We start from the raw sequence: 15,000 nt of genomic DNA, 5'->3' as shown, positions 1-15,000 counted from the left end.
TCGAAGCATTTTTCGTTGTTGAAGGTTGGATACGTGCGATCTGGAATGTACCACAAGGTCCCCCTCTTGTAAATGCAAGATGGATGAGGCCGACCTTGCGTAGCATTTAAACTTGCAGCCGTTGTGTCCGCCATTTCCCTCTTTTTATCTGGCGTTTGTAATAACTAGATAGCCTGTTGCTCATGTATCGGTCAATTCACTTATCGGTAAGTATATTCTTATATATTATCTAGAGTTAGGTGATGCATGTAGCGCAGACTACTACTACTGCCATGAATCAGGTTTTTTTTTTACTGAAAAGGTTAATACCTCGAGATCCGCGGCTCTCGTGACCATCACTGCTCAACCCGAGCTTGGCTAATAAACTCATGTCAGGGTTATCAACGCAGTCTTTCGAGGGGCAGAAATGGTGATGTATGGCTACAAGTAATAATGTTATGAGACACGGATGAGACGTTTTTAAGTTGTTTGACTTGGAGACGTTTGGCACCGTGTCATGGTGTTATTGTGATGGAATTCCATTGCATGCATTTGAGCAATGATACTCATAAAGGTAGCTCTATTTGTTGACTGCATCGACGGGTTGTGCTGTTCTCTGAATGTTTGTAGTTCACAAAAAAGTTGTGCTTGACATGCTACCCCCTGATGTTGTATGTTAAACAACTGCATGGTTACTGTAGTCGTTCCTGCTTTCGCATTCAATCAGAGAACGTTTTAGACACGATGGTGACCAGACTGAGTTGTTAATATCACATCGTTAGCTGCCTCTTATGTGTAGGTGGTCCTGGTTGAGCTGGTATTACAGCTCTTATTGTATGCTGTGAGTTTCCATACAAACTTATCCTGAGTTAAATTGACTTTCTTTCTATCTGAAATGTTATTGATTCAATGAATGGGTAATTTCTGAAATTAGAAAAGCTGTGTACTCAAAATGTCTTCTTTCGACATGGTATATTCACATTGCATTTCTAAATATATTCCAGATGCAATTTTAGGACAACATGCTGCAGAAAGTTGAATATCGCAATGTGAGGAAGTACATCAGTTGGAATCCCGGAGTGACCCATGTGAACTTCATCAGTAAAGGTAAACACTTTGACTGATGCTGAAAGACAATGGGGAATGACTATATTGCAGCCAACAGGCCTAGGTGTTTTTCTGTCTGCATTCCTCTCTCATATCATTCAAAAGATATTGATGCTGCATTTCTGTATGGTTTTAAGAAAGATAGTAGCTGAACATTAAAATGATTCTATGTCCATCCTTGTATGCTCCTTGTATCTTAATGTGATATGTCATTAACTGCAAAGGACAACTGTAAACATTGCCTACATGGATGGCACTAAGGATCATTTGAGAGTTCAGTTAGTCATGGTTTCTCTTTCTTACAGTTAAAGAAAAGTTTGGGCTTCCTAATTCCTCTGAGCTTGAGCTGTTTGATGATACGGGCACAGCGATTGACGAGGACATTATCACAGAATTTTTGGAGTTCAACCCACATCTTTGCTTGACGGTTCGTGAAAAAACTTCAGATCAGGGTATGAATCTTTTGGTGTCTATGAGTAGTGTACATAATGCACGTATGTATCTACATATAATGCTTTTGGTCTTTGATGCAGCCAGTAATGGACTGATGGTGTGAAATTCAAGTAGAACTTCTGTTAATTTCACTATGATGTATTGCTCACGCTACCCTTGACTTGTCAGCACCAGGTGATGTTGCATTTTTCGGCTCAGCCCTTTCTGAGATCTGAGCTATTCTAATGGGGGCAGACCCTGTTTGCATTAAAATCCTTCTTAACATGGGCATACTCCAAATGTTATCCCAAAAGGTACCACTGTTTGCTAGTTGTAAGCTGATGTTGCATAACCTTTTGGGTGTTATTTGGAATAAATCGAGATTAAAAAAAAAAAATAATAATGTAAACATACTCTGCCCCCATTACAATGACCAGGATCTCAGAAAAGGCTGAAGAAGAAAAAAAAATCCTCTCAGGTACTGACAAGTCCAGGGCAGTGTGAGCATTACAACTGCATGTTGAAATTGGCTGAAGTTATCCTTTAAAGCGATGGTTCGGAGTAGAATCACCCTAATGCCATTTGAACCGTGACACCCATCCACCTTTACACCCGAAGTGTTTTCTGCCGCAGGCTTACATCAACAGAGTTGCCGTGTTATTCGATGTTTATTCCGGTTAGCTTGACTCAAGCGCATATGGATACTGGGCACCGTCTCCAAACTTTCCCCACAAAAATAACATGTCATGACACCAAACTTCTGCAGTAGCACAAATATGGTCTGTACTCACGAAACGAAGCATTTGGAAGTTTGGAAATAGTCCAGGAGTTTATTATTATCAACACAAGCCGAATAGCTTCTCTGCTGCTAAAGCTGCGCCAACGTTACTTCCGTCATCTAAGACAAGCATGTAAGAGTCCTCAACGAAGCTCATAATATGCACAATGAAAAGTGAATTCAGCATCAGTATTGATAACGAAAATCCTTGTCTAATTGATAGTAGGTAAGATTTGAAATATCTTTTAAGTATTGCCTTGAAAATATAAGCCTTAATCACAATTCAGTGAAAACTTTTTTAACACTCTCGTCTGGAAGTTTGTTGAAGACTTTTACGGGCTTGTCTCATATGACGGAAGTAACGTTGGCACAGCTTTAGCAGCAGAGAAGCTATTCAGCTTGTGTTGATAATACTAAACTCCTGGACTATTTCCAAACTTCCAAATGCTTCGTTTCGTGAGTACAGACCATATTTGTGCTACTGCAGAAGTTTGGTGTCATGACATGTTATTTTTGTGGGGAAAGTTTGGAGACGGTGCCCAGTATCCATATGCGCTTGAGTCAAGCTAACCGGAATAAACATCGAATAACACGGCAACTCTGTTGATGTAAGCCTGCGGCAGAAAACACTTCGGGTGTAAAGGTGGATGGGTGTCACGGTTCAAATGGCATTAGGGTGATTCTACTCCGAACCATCGCTTTAAGCTAAATGTACTACAGTACTTCATTGCATGGTAATTGATACGGACTATTGAGATTTGTTATAGGTAGAGCACGATATGTAGGATTGTGGCTAGAGTCTGCATTACAACTATGAAGCCCATTGCCAGATTGGAACTTTTTATGAATATTAACTCTTAACTCTAGTAAAAACTAATATTTACTGGTCTGACTAAAATGCAGAAAGTTTCCCAACTACAGATGTATTTTACTGGAAAATGGATACTGCCACAAACATATAGTAATCAAAGGGTGTATTTTACTGTCTTCGCTCCTTTAGACCATTCCCCACCTACTTCAGATACTACATCTTCTCTCACGGACACCCTGTCCCTTTCGTCAAGCGACGACGACCTAAGAGAGAAAGGCATTTCTACAGGCTGTAGTAGACTGAGCATAGAGGGTAGTCCATCTGCTGTGAGGGCTCCCCTATCAGAGACTGCAAAAGAGGTAACATTTTAATGAAAGTGTCTTTTAGTGCTTGCCAATTCACATGTCCAAATGTTGTTTAATAATGATAATTACTTTGTATTTTGTGTAAGCAGATGGTCAAAAATGCCCTGCTTGGGAAATCTGGTGGAGAAGATATTCTGGAAGAGTATAAATCAGAAAAATCACTAAAGCACTGCACCAGGAGGCAGCTTGTCAACATACTGGCAAGTCATATGACTGAGAGACATGGGTAAGACATATTAATTGAACTTTGTAAAGGGCTTAAACTTGTGCAATGCTATTGTCCTGCCTGATACTAAATTAATTTCTTGTCTTGTCACTACAGCCGGATTCCCACCCGTCAACAGAGGGAGAAGTATGCGCTGGGAATCATCACACTTTTTCCTGCACTGAAGGATCCATTCTCTCCGAAAGGCTATGTAAGTTTTGCAGATATTTATGGAAGTTTCTTTTAAAAATCATTACAATGTAACTAATATGACTGATGGACTGATTATTTTGCATTATATTATATTCATGGCAAGTTAGCAACTGAAGCAAGACACTTGAAGCTCGAGTATGCCATGAGCATCTATTTGAAATTGCAGGACCATAGACATAATGACCTGACTTTGTATAAGCGATTATACTGTCCTTTCATTTAGCTTTGCCTGATGTAAGATAATTAAAAAATATATATATATAAGGCTTTTATGCCTTTATTTGATAGGACAGTCTGAGATGGTGACAGGAAGCGACTGGGACAGAGAGACTGGGTTGGATCGGGAAATTACCCCGGCCGGACTTGAACCGGGGTCCCCATTGGCATGCAAAACCAAATGTGGGGGGCTTAGCGCGCTGCGCCACAGCGCCCCAGATGCAAGATCATTTCAATCTTCTTTAAATGTTCATTTCTTACAGGAGCATTTTTATGATGCAGAGAAAGGCACTGGATATCTGGCGTGGCGTCTGAAGACAATAAGCAGGGCTACAGCGAAGAGGCCAGCAAAGGAGCCATCCGTACCTAAAGACCAAGGGCCAAAATGGAGAAGACAAGCGACAACTCTGCCTGAGCAGCTAGATGGTGACTACTGCAGAGAACCCATTTCGTTCCTAATTCACACCCCTGAGGAAGCAAGTGTGCTGGAGAAAATGAAGATGACGCTTCAATATCGGCAGGACTTGGTCCATGACCCACAAACCCGCGCAGATGTCTTCAAAACATTCCCACGCTTTCTGGATGTCAAAGGACTCGTGAGTACAACTGTTTTAATTTGAGACATTTCAGTCTCTTATTGTCATTGTATCCTTTGTGTATAATTTAAAAAACGTATCGATATAAAACTAATAGATATAAACCCTTGTTCAATTTGTGATTACCAGGTAAATGAAGACTTCACCCTGCTGTTTGGTGCTGAAACAAGTTCCAAGTTGCTTAACAAGTGGGATACAACATTCAAGCTGAAGATCATCAAGGAGGCCACCCAGCTGACTCCATCTACTGATCTGTGTCGTCTGTTAAAAGCGGCTGAGAGGCACCCAGAGAGTGATGGTATGTGTGCACACAGTATAGTGTAATTCAGTGGTTCTTAACCTTTTTTTCGTCACGCACCCCCTTACCTGTGACCAAGACAAGCCGCGCACCCACAACCCAAATTTCTACACTTCTATATGCCATAAAAACATGATTTACGTGATTTATCACAATGATTCTTTCTTGAGACATTCATCAATATCTTAATGACTTTACATGGGGACCAAAACCGGTTTAAATTTGGTTTTGAATTGGCCTAATTATAATGTTTGCTAACAGAATTTTGGACACAACCTCAACACAAACACAATTCCGCGCACCCCCTGAAATCTCTGGCGCACCCCCAGGGGGTGCCCGCACCCCAGGTTAAGAACCACTGGTATAATTAATGCCATTTTAATGGTTTTTTTTTTCATGTTAATCACTGTCTTTTTCTCTCTGATAGACTGGGACAGTGACATGGCCACTCTCCTGCTGCTACTCCATCTTTTGCCCCCCATAGTTGGATGCAAGAAGAGGACCAAGATCAGCCCTACTGATGCAGCGGATAGAATGGTGCTTTTCCACAAGGTAAATTCCAAAAGTTATAGTAGTGTTTGTGAGAGATGACCTAGTATGGAACATGATCTAAAACCAACTGTCATGTTAGAATCAGTTAAGTCACTTGAGGGGGATCTTATTTTTTTGTTATGTGTTTTGCAGTCATGCAGCAGCATAGCGGAACGTCGTTTCGAAGTCCGAGAAGGAAAGCAGCCATTCATCATTGCAGTTGGCCGTGCTCGTAACAAGATCGACACCTACTACATTGCTGTTGACAAACAGCTCATTCCATGCCGTGATACCAGCTCACTGGGTGCGTTTGACGAACTTTTCAAATGCCACTACGTCTTCAACCTCTCGTATGATGAGTCGCTGGTTCAGCTCTACACTTTTCTACAGACCGCTGTATTCAACATCGATGTAACCCGCACATGGGTGTCACCACGTGTCCGTGAGTTGCGCGCCAAGATCTTGAATGACAATGTTTAAACATGTTCTCCGTTAAAGCCTTGCATACCACCATTCAGGTTCAATAAGCCACTTGTGCAGAGGACACAGATTTTACCCAAGCACCAAGTTCAAATACTCTTGTTTACAGGATGCCTGTTGGCGCCAGTTCAGTTCATCTGCAGGTTAAAAAAAACATTCATGGTAATGATTTGTCACTGTGATGAAACGGCAGTAGGGTGGCCTCGTTGATCTTCAGATTGAACCTGATTTTGTAATGTCACATCTAATTTACCTGCCGTGGTGCTTGTATTTGTGGACTGCTTAACACATCTTCTGTATCAATCGAAAACCGATAAAAAATACTTCTGTGGTGCAAGTTCCTTTAGATCACATCCATTGTTTTCAGAACACCAGGCATGCATAAAGTCACACTGTACTTAACTGCATTCTGATACATCTGCCCCCTAACTTAAAACCCAATAATGATATAGTTGCATTGTTTCATGCTGATGGTTTCTCTTGTACATATAAGGTATGTTAAGCAGTCCACAAGTACTGTATTGTGGCAGATCAGTTCTTTACAAAATACCGCCAAGCCTATTATTACAGATGGAGAGAATGATTTTAATGATTTGTAGTCAAAGCAACAGTTTGGGTTTAAAGAGGAATTCAACTTAAAAATGGCTTACCGTTTTTTTTCATGTTTTTAGAACTTGATGCATGGCATCCTTGAAGGGGTTGTACAGTATGAAAGCAAGTTGCTATTAGAATACCTGTCGAAATGTATTTTGACAACCTGTTTTTCTGTCTTGAATGTATGTTTTTGACTATGGGTACTTGGAGCGGAAAAATCATCCAAGGGTTAATTTGGATAGTGGTTACAATACAATAGATCGAACTCAATTCAGACTGTGGCCTTTGCTGTTGCTTCTACTACAAATCATTTAACATCATTTCTCTCCATCTGTTACAATGGGCATGACTGTACATTTAAAACATTTAATAATGGAACACCATGTCTTATTCACCCAGCTGTATCCAAATAGATATACAGGGGTTGGACAAAATAATGGAAACACCTGTCATTTTAGAGTGGGAAGCTACCTCTTGCGTCCACAGTTAATCCTGTTGGATGTGGTTCATCCTTCTTGGTGGTATGCAGACATTACCTTGGATACTGTGGCTCTTGATGCATCACAAAGACTGGCTGTCTAGGTCAAAGATGCAACAGTTACGCGCGCACCAAGAATGTCTCCTTTTTGAACTTTGATATGTCATCCATGTTGTGTGCATTGCAACATTTTGAGCAAAACTATGCACTTATCCTGCTAATAGAATCTTCACACTTCACCTTACTGGTGCAATGTGCATTTAATAAAGATTGGCTAACAGGCTGGTCCACTGAGCGATGAAACTTCCCACTCTGAAATGACGAGCGTTTCCATTATTTTGTCCAACCCCTCTATGATCCCGGAAAACCATTATATGTTCCATTATCCGAGTTGTATCCGAAAAATTGGACCCCTAATTCATATGTGGAGTATGAGGTTCGAAGCAAACCACTATGTCTTAAGTAACAACACAGATTTTTTTTTTTACATTTTTCAATGTCGCTTGCCAAAAAACACCAGATGTTGATCATTTACAATTGGGAGACATCCCTTTTAAACCACATTGAGTATGGTCCCCTGAAAGCATTTGATCCAGATGATGATCAACTACCGTAACTGTGTTAAAGGATGACTTCTACCAATTTCAATATGCTGTTGTATTGCTCACACTACCCTCGACTTGTCAGTACCCCGTGATGTTTAATTTTTCGGCTCAGCCCTCTCAGAGATCTGATCTATTCTAATGGGGGCAAACCTTCTTAACCTAGGCCTACAGGTACTCCAAATATTATCCCAAAGGTATCGCGTTTACCAATTGTCTACGATGTTGTCTATGATGTTGCATAACCTTTTGGATGTTGTTGTTTATTGATGTAATAAACAACTCAGCCCCCATTGCAATGACCAGGATCTCGGAAAAGGCTAAAGGGGGGAAACATTCTCAGGTACTGACAAGTACAACTGCATATCAAAATTGGTTGGAGCTAACCTTTAAGATCAGCGGGACAGTGTTGGATTGGTTGTAGCCCATCTAGTGGCACTGACAATAATATTCCTTTTGTTTTATATGGTGAATTCAGGTTAATTGGGCCACTCTGAAGAATGAGGTCCATTTCATTGCCACTAAGCTTGATGTTGAATGCTTCAGTTAACATTGTCATGTGTACAAAGTGTGTGAATCAGATGACAAAGTTGTAATCAGTGCAAATTTTGTGGAAATGTATATGCCCTTTGACCTGCAGAGTAGTTATAGTACTGATTGTCTTTACATGATTGTACCATTTATTTTTGTGGTGTCATTTGTAACCGTTTCTAATGCTTGGTGTATTAAACATGATAAATAACACTTAACACTTGTAGAAACATTAATTTAATTTAGATTGTATATTTCATGTATGTAAATGTGCACTCCACGCAGTACAGAATCTGAACATTTTAGAAAAAGCAGTATTTATTGTATAACATAACACCAATTAGTGTTACATGGTAACCCCTATAGTGAGTTGAGCTAAGCTGATTCAACACTCAAATGTGTTAAAAATAGAACACTGTGGGTGTTAAGATGTTTCACTTAAAGTGAAAAGTTTTAACACTAATTGGTGAGGAATTCAACACTCAAATGTGTTAAAAATAGAACACTGTGGGTGTTCAGATGTTTCACTTAAAGTGAAAAGTTTTAACACTAATTGGTGAGGAATTCAACACTCAAATGTGTTAAAAATAGAACACTATGGGTGTTAAGATGTTAACACCTAAAGTGAAAAATTGGTGTGAAAAATACACTAGAATAGAGTTAAAATGTAACACTGTGGGTGTTAAAGAAGTAACACTGAAATAGAGTTAAACTATTTACACTATCCATAGTGTTGATTTAACTCTGAACCGGTGAGCATTATATAAACTCAGGAAAAGTGTTAAATTTAACTCTATGGGAGTTGATTTAACACCGGCCGATTTGCTGTGTATTGTAGGCTAACTATGCTGTTCATAGAAATGCCTAGTGCCTAATAGATCTTTTCATGAATATTTACTAAGTAATAAACTAATATTCACTAGTATGACCAAAGAACAGCAAGCTTTGCAGCTAAAAATGCCTATTTCTCGAAATTCCAAATGGCGGACGATGGAGGAGCCTTTTTATAGGCCTATGAAAAGTGTCGTAATGATGAATACTTGGAATTTTGATGATGGTGGTAGCGTAAGTAGACTAGGCCTCTTAGAGAAAAGGGTTACATTTGTGAATAGGCATTATGAATTCTGGAAATAAACTACTAAAATATTACATAGTGCACCTTTAAAGACTCGCCAAGAGTGGAACATGCACCAGTTGTCATAAACAAAAAGGATGTTGAGTGGCATTGCCAGAAAAGGGATGTAGCCATGTAAGCTTGTTTTGTTGTCCATATGTCAAGGTGGCATCAGTAAATTGCTGGCTGTACACTGACAGTGATGTTGGCATTACTCTACCATACACTGTCACACTTAAATGCTTAGATGGATGCCCAATAGCTCCAAAGTCTCCCAGACATAAGTAGGCCTATAACATAGACCAGATCATAGCAGTTACAACAGTATAGTTTTCCATACATCCCGTAGGCCTACAATGTCGTGACAGTTTCCATCAAGTGGGCTTTCTGACAGGATGAGTACGCGCCACGTATATGTTTAGGCTACCTCAATTCAACGTAGACTGGTGGTGGAATACGATGATTGGGTTGCTTAACATACTCAAAGGCGAACATAAACTATCTTTGAGACGGTCGACGCATTCATTCTTGGCAACCCAAGTCGGGCACAAGTCCTAGTAGTAATAATGAAAAAGACGCACACAGATGTTATCCAGTTTGGGACGCTGAACGTGGTCCGTTTCTCACTCCATATTCATACGTTTGGAAACGTTACAGCATACCAATATGGCCATGTTGTCATTTTGAGTGGTTGTTAACTTTTAACATGACCATGATTAGACGTGAATATATTGAATGAAGCTAGTTAGAAATTCTGGTTTGTGGGCATCCTTATCCATCTTGAAATAGGAGGATGTGGTTGAAAAGCTTTGCTATGAGACGTTTGGCTGTGACAGCCTTAGAGTAAATTAGTTATTGTAAAAAAAAATAATAATAAAAAGGCTCGCAGGCGAATCTGAATGCGCGTAATGTTATTAGTCTCTCTCCATTCCAAATGTGTGGCGGTAGAGAGTCGAGCTGCAGAGCGGATTGGCTTTCACGCTCTAGCAAGAGACTGCTGCACGCCGAAAAAGCTGAAAGGGTTACTGTTTCACACACACACACACACACACACACACACACACACACACACACACACACACACACACACACACACACACACACACACGCTGGGGAGAGGGCCCGGCTCGGTGGCGCCGTGGCGTCACAGGCGCAGCCTCCAAAACCCCGAGACATCATCAAGAAAGAAGCTGACAGCGGGGGAACACACACACGCACACAATCTCCCCCTCACACACAGACACACTCTACGTACAGGCCCTCCTGTGTATCTGTCACAATAACCGCACGGCGAGTGACAAATCCAACTCCAACCGCAGACACACACACACGATATACGCACACAAATACACACATGGGGCTGTTTTCTCGGTTGCAGCAGAACGTTTTAATAACAGCTGCTTTGCCTGGTTTATTTAACTTCGCTTGCGGTAACCTAGATCGTGAAGAACACAGACGCGGTCAGGAGTTGCATTTGAGCGCGGGCGCGCGTCTGATATTCGGCTTTATTAGACTATATCTCTTTAAACTGGTAGACAGCTCACTCGCCCTCTAATTGATAGTCTGGTACCGTCACGACCAGTTGACCATTGTAGGAGATCGTGCTTTTGTGTCGCAAAGATTTGGGTTTGGCAGGACAAGCCACTGTCACTTTTTCCACCAATCCAGGAAACTTCTCCACTCCACACTTCGCGACGGAGTTTTCGAGAAGATTTTTTCTTCTCGCTATGGGAGCCAGACGGCTCGTCTCTAGCTGGGCTGCACTATTTCACCGTTGACAGTGTTTGAAATGACCGAATGATATTTTACCGTTATGTTAACACACTGGCGCAGATAGGGAGCGGGTTACGTACGGACTCCTCGACCCGACTCCAGCAGCCTCGTACAATGAATAACTGCTCTGTCGCGAGGCGCTCTAGGTATGTGCCCCGTGTTACACAACCCAATAAATCAGACGCTCCTAAACTCGCGCTCATGCACACACGCGCCACACGCGGGGCCGCGCTCTCTGTGCATTCAGCCCTGGACGTCTCAACTCCTTAACACGCCCCCCCCCCCCAAACACACCACACCAGCAACACACGTCACCTCCACGACTCCAGTAGCACAGAAAAAAATGTGGCAAATTCGCACGTTTTCAGAAACATGTAGACTTGGAAACATGTAGCCTTTATTTGGCTCAGCGCGCAATCATGACCATTTACACGGATAGGTTTTTTATTTATGCTTTTTAATTTTTTATTTTAGAAATATTCAAGTAAACATCATCTTCCATATTTATCCGGTATATTCTGCTAAACCATCCCTTTACAGCCGCTATAATCACAACCGTTAAAATAATAAATAAGAGTTCTGTGGAACCTTTCTACAATACTATAGATATTCCAAAAGCTGAGTTCACGCCTTTATATATAATTTTATCCTCAACTTTTCATTTAATTATTATTATTACTGATATTAATAATATACATAGAAAAAAACTCTAGGCAGCATTGCAGTGAAACAACAGTCAGCATTACTGTTCAGTTGAAAAAAGTGAACTTCTTGGAGAAGTGTATGCATTCCATCTCGGATTAAAAAAAAAAAAAAAAACACCTAAAAGGTCTTCTGTGTGAAGTGCCGACTCCCCTCCAGGGCTCAATTCAAACATGGTCCTGTTCAATACACAAAAATAGCTGCTTTCGCTTCTCTTAAATATATACAATGTTGGTATTTCAATTAAAATGCTATATAAAAAAATAGATTCGCTATGGTGCCCACATCAGTGACAGTTTAAACAGTGCAATAAAAAACGGCTTATTTCTCTTTTTTTATTTTCCAGTCCACGTACATGCGTCCGCAGGGACACCCACGCGACCACACACGACACACAGGCCCACACATTCACCTTCCCCCTCTCCTTTATGTGTTTTCCCCACTTTCTCTGCACCTCCCTCCCAAACCCGCACTCACACACGCACTCACACACACATGCATACACACTCACGCACCGCATGTACGCACACTCACACGCACGCACAACATAGCTCCTTTGCCCATTCAGCATGAGCACTTGCACTCGGAGATGATCGGGTATTGCACCGGTATCCACGTGCAGTATTTTTGCCGCAGGAAGCCCTGGCAGTACCACCGGAGGAAGGTCTTGGTGATGGACTTCACCGGCTTGCAGAACATGCCCTCTGGGAACGAGCAGGAGCGCTCACTGAAGCAGTTCGCTTCCTTGATGTAGCGCGGCCAGAAGCGCGCGCCCAGGTCCTTCCAGGCGTACACCACAGGACAGTGCGTGTACGTCCACAACCACTGCAAGAACTTCCTGCGGGCCTTCTTGCCCACCTTGACCCGCTTGCCATATGGCGTTTCGGACAGGTCCAGCTTTTTGATCTCGTTTGGCATGGGGCCCTGCATGCGCAGCTCCAGCTGCGCGTGCGAGAGGTTGAGTTGCGCGGGAGCGCTGATGGACATGAAGTTGGGGTCAAAGTTGCTTCCAAGCTTTTTCCTCAGTGTCCGTTCCACCAGGTCTTGTTCCCGTGGGTCGTACTCAGGGTCTGGGTCCTCGTGTAGTTCTGGCACTGGGAGGTGATCACTCGGGGATGGCCTGAGTCGGTAGTGCGGCAGGTAATGCTGGCACGAGCCCAGGTGAGCGGACAGTAGTGTCAGCAGCAGCAGCGGCAGCAGCATTTGAAGGGAGCAGCCCATGTCTGGCTGTCTGTATAGTGTCTGTGTGAAGAGTGTGTGTGTGTGTGTGTGTGTGCGTGGGTGCACTTGTGGCTTGCCTTAGTCCAGTTAGGCTTCGGACGAAAGTGTTTTAATGTCCCCACTCGTTAGTGTGCTACAGGGATCTTTGAACTGTGGCGCCCGAGAATGGCATAAATAGTCGAAGCCAAGAGCACGGGCAAGACGATACTTTTAATAGACCGCGTGGCAGCGTGGTTTGAATGACACTCCGCGAGCAAGCAGCGCGTTCTTTTTAGGGATTCTCCGGATGGGGATCTCGCGCCAAACTTAAAATGATGCAGTTCTCTTTGCTGCGTAATCTCTGCGAAGTCAGATAACCACACACACAACAACAATATAATAGTACAACCTTTTAAACACGCTTAAAATGGCGCCACCACCCCTCTCTCCTTTTAGTTTCTCCAATAAAAAACAGGGCGAGAAAAAAGCGTGGTGGAAAAAAGTCACTTCGGATTTCTGGGGGTTGCCATGGTGACTCTGGAGACTCGAAGCAGCCTCGGCAGACTGTCTAGACTTTCTGACGGAGGTTTGGGGCTCGTGCAGCATGGAATGAAGGGCAGCTATACAACCAAAGAAAGGGTACAGAGAAAAAAGGAGAGGCCCTCGCCTCACCGTTTCCGTTACCGTGAGAAAGAGCCCCACAAAGAGGACCTGAGCACGTTTGAAATGTCACCGGCCCGGGAATGAGGGCAGTCCCAGCCAATGTTATTTTTACGCTGTGCTTTTATGAACGCCTCTCTCTGTCACAGCGTCCAGGGGTGTTCAGGCTCCACAGCGACCCGACGCCAGGGCGCGATCCATGGGTTAAAATAGTCCAACTTGCCTTAGCAGCACCAGTGCAATATTCCACACTTGATTGTTTTTCTTTTTCAGCAACCGTTGTCCACGTTTTTCCTACAGGTTGAAATTGTCCGTATTGCATGCACTCAAAGCCAGTAGCAAGAACCTACTGAAGTAGAGTGATGAAAGTACTCCCCGTCTTGCCGTAGATTGGGGTAGGCAATGCAATCAAGGTCCGAGAGCAGAAAAGTTGTTCCACTACAAACTTTCTTGCACGAAATAGTTTCGAAATGCAACCAGTTGCATTTCACACTAGTCTAAAGACAGTTCAAAAGTTAACTATTGCAGAGCAGTTGTTTCCTCGTCTCTCCTCTTGTAGTGACACCGAATACTTTTCGACGTCTCCGAAGGAATCTTTTGAGACCCTCACTCACGCGCTGTCAGCGGAGATTCCCGTGGGATCGCGTGGCTTGAAACGGTAGCTCCACTCCGGTAGTCGCTGGAGGACCTCAAGTTCTCTGGCGTGCGCTTCGCTTATAGGCACACCAAGTGTGTGTGTCTGCCGCGGGCTTAGCGCAGTCCCAAGTTAAATATCCACCTCCCACGGCAGCAAGTGTCAACGGTCCTGCCCACCGCGACTGCTTTCATTCTGACTGACAGATGCCCCCCTCCTCCCTCGCCAGTCCCCCCCCCTCCTCTCTCTCTCTCTCTCACACACACACACACACACACTCACACACCTTCCAACACTGGCGCGTAGAAAAATATCAGCCGCAATCATTCTGTATCAGTTGGGTCCTAGAGTAGACGTTTTACGCACAGCATACTTTCCCCCATATTTTGCAAGTAGGCTACTAAAGCAGTGAATCAACTACCAAATCAGGGATTGCCACTTGATACCCCACTTTCCGACCATCTGTGTCATTTCAGTCTCCTCGTGTACAAGCTGTGTGTGTGTGTGTGTGTGTGTGTGTGTGTGTGTGTGTGTGTGTGTGTGTGTGTGTGTGTGTGTGTGTGTGTGTGTGTGTGTGTGTGTGTGTGTGTGTGTGTTTAGTTAGGGGGGAGGACGCGGGTTAATTGGTTCAATCTGAAGGTCTTTCCTTAACTGGACCACTTAAGTGCTTCCCCAATTTATATGAAGCGCCACGAGATAGA

General features: G+C 42.9%; 2 protein-coding genes across 2 annotated transcripts; one reads left to right on the top strand and one right to left on the bottom strand.

The window, feature by feature from the left end:
• The first annotated feature begins 3,299 nt into the window (after positions 1-3,299).
• LOC134467889 (uncharacterized) lies at positions 3,300-8,030 on the top strand. The gene is made up of 7 exons (XM_063221867.1): positions 3,300-3,466; positions 3,562-3,698; positions 3,795-3,888; positions 4,370-4,702; positions 4,832-5,000; positions 5,428-5,552; positions 5,685-8,030. The coding sequence occupies exons 2-7, from the start codon at positions 3,562-3,564 to the stop codon at positions 6,009-6,011; spliced, it is 1,185 nt and encodes a 394-aa protein (XP_063077937.1). The 5' UTR covers positions 3,300-3,466; the 3' UTR covers positions 6,012-8,030.
• A 3,417-nt stretch (positions 8,031-11,447) lies between these two features.
• On the bottom strand, positions 11,448-14,431 carry nog2 (noggin 2). The gene has a single exon (XM_063221178.1). It carries the CDS (start codon positions 13,024-13,026, stop codon positions 12,370-12,372), a length of 657 nt encoding a protein of 218 aa, XP_063077248.1. The 5' UTR covers positions 13,027-14,431; the 3' UTR covers positions 11,448-12,369.
• Positions 14,432-15,000: the final 569 nt, after the last annotated feature.

The sequence above is a fragment of the Engraulis encrasicolus genome, chromosome 17 (genome assembly GCF_034702125.1).
Source record: "Engraulis encrasicolus isolate BLACKSEA-1 chromosome 17, IST_EnEncr_1.0, whole genome shotgun sequence".
Taxonomy (NCBI): Eukaryota; Metazoa; Chordata; class Actinopteri; order Clupeiformes; family Engraulidae; genus Engraulis; species Engraulis encrasicolus.
This window is presented reverse-complemented; position numbering and strand designations above follow the sequence as displayed.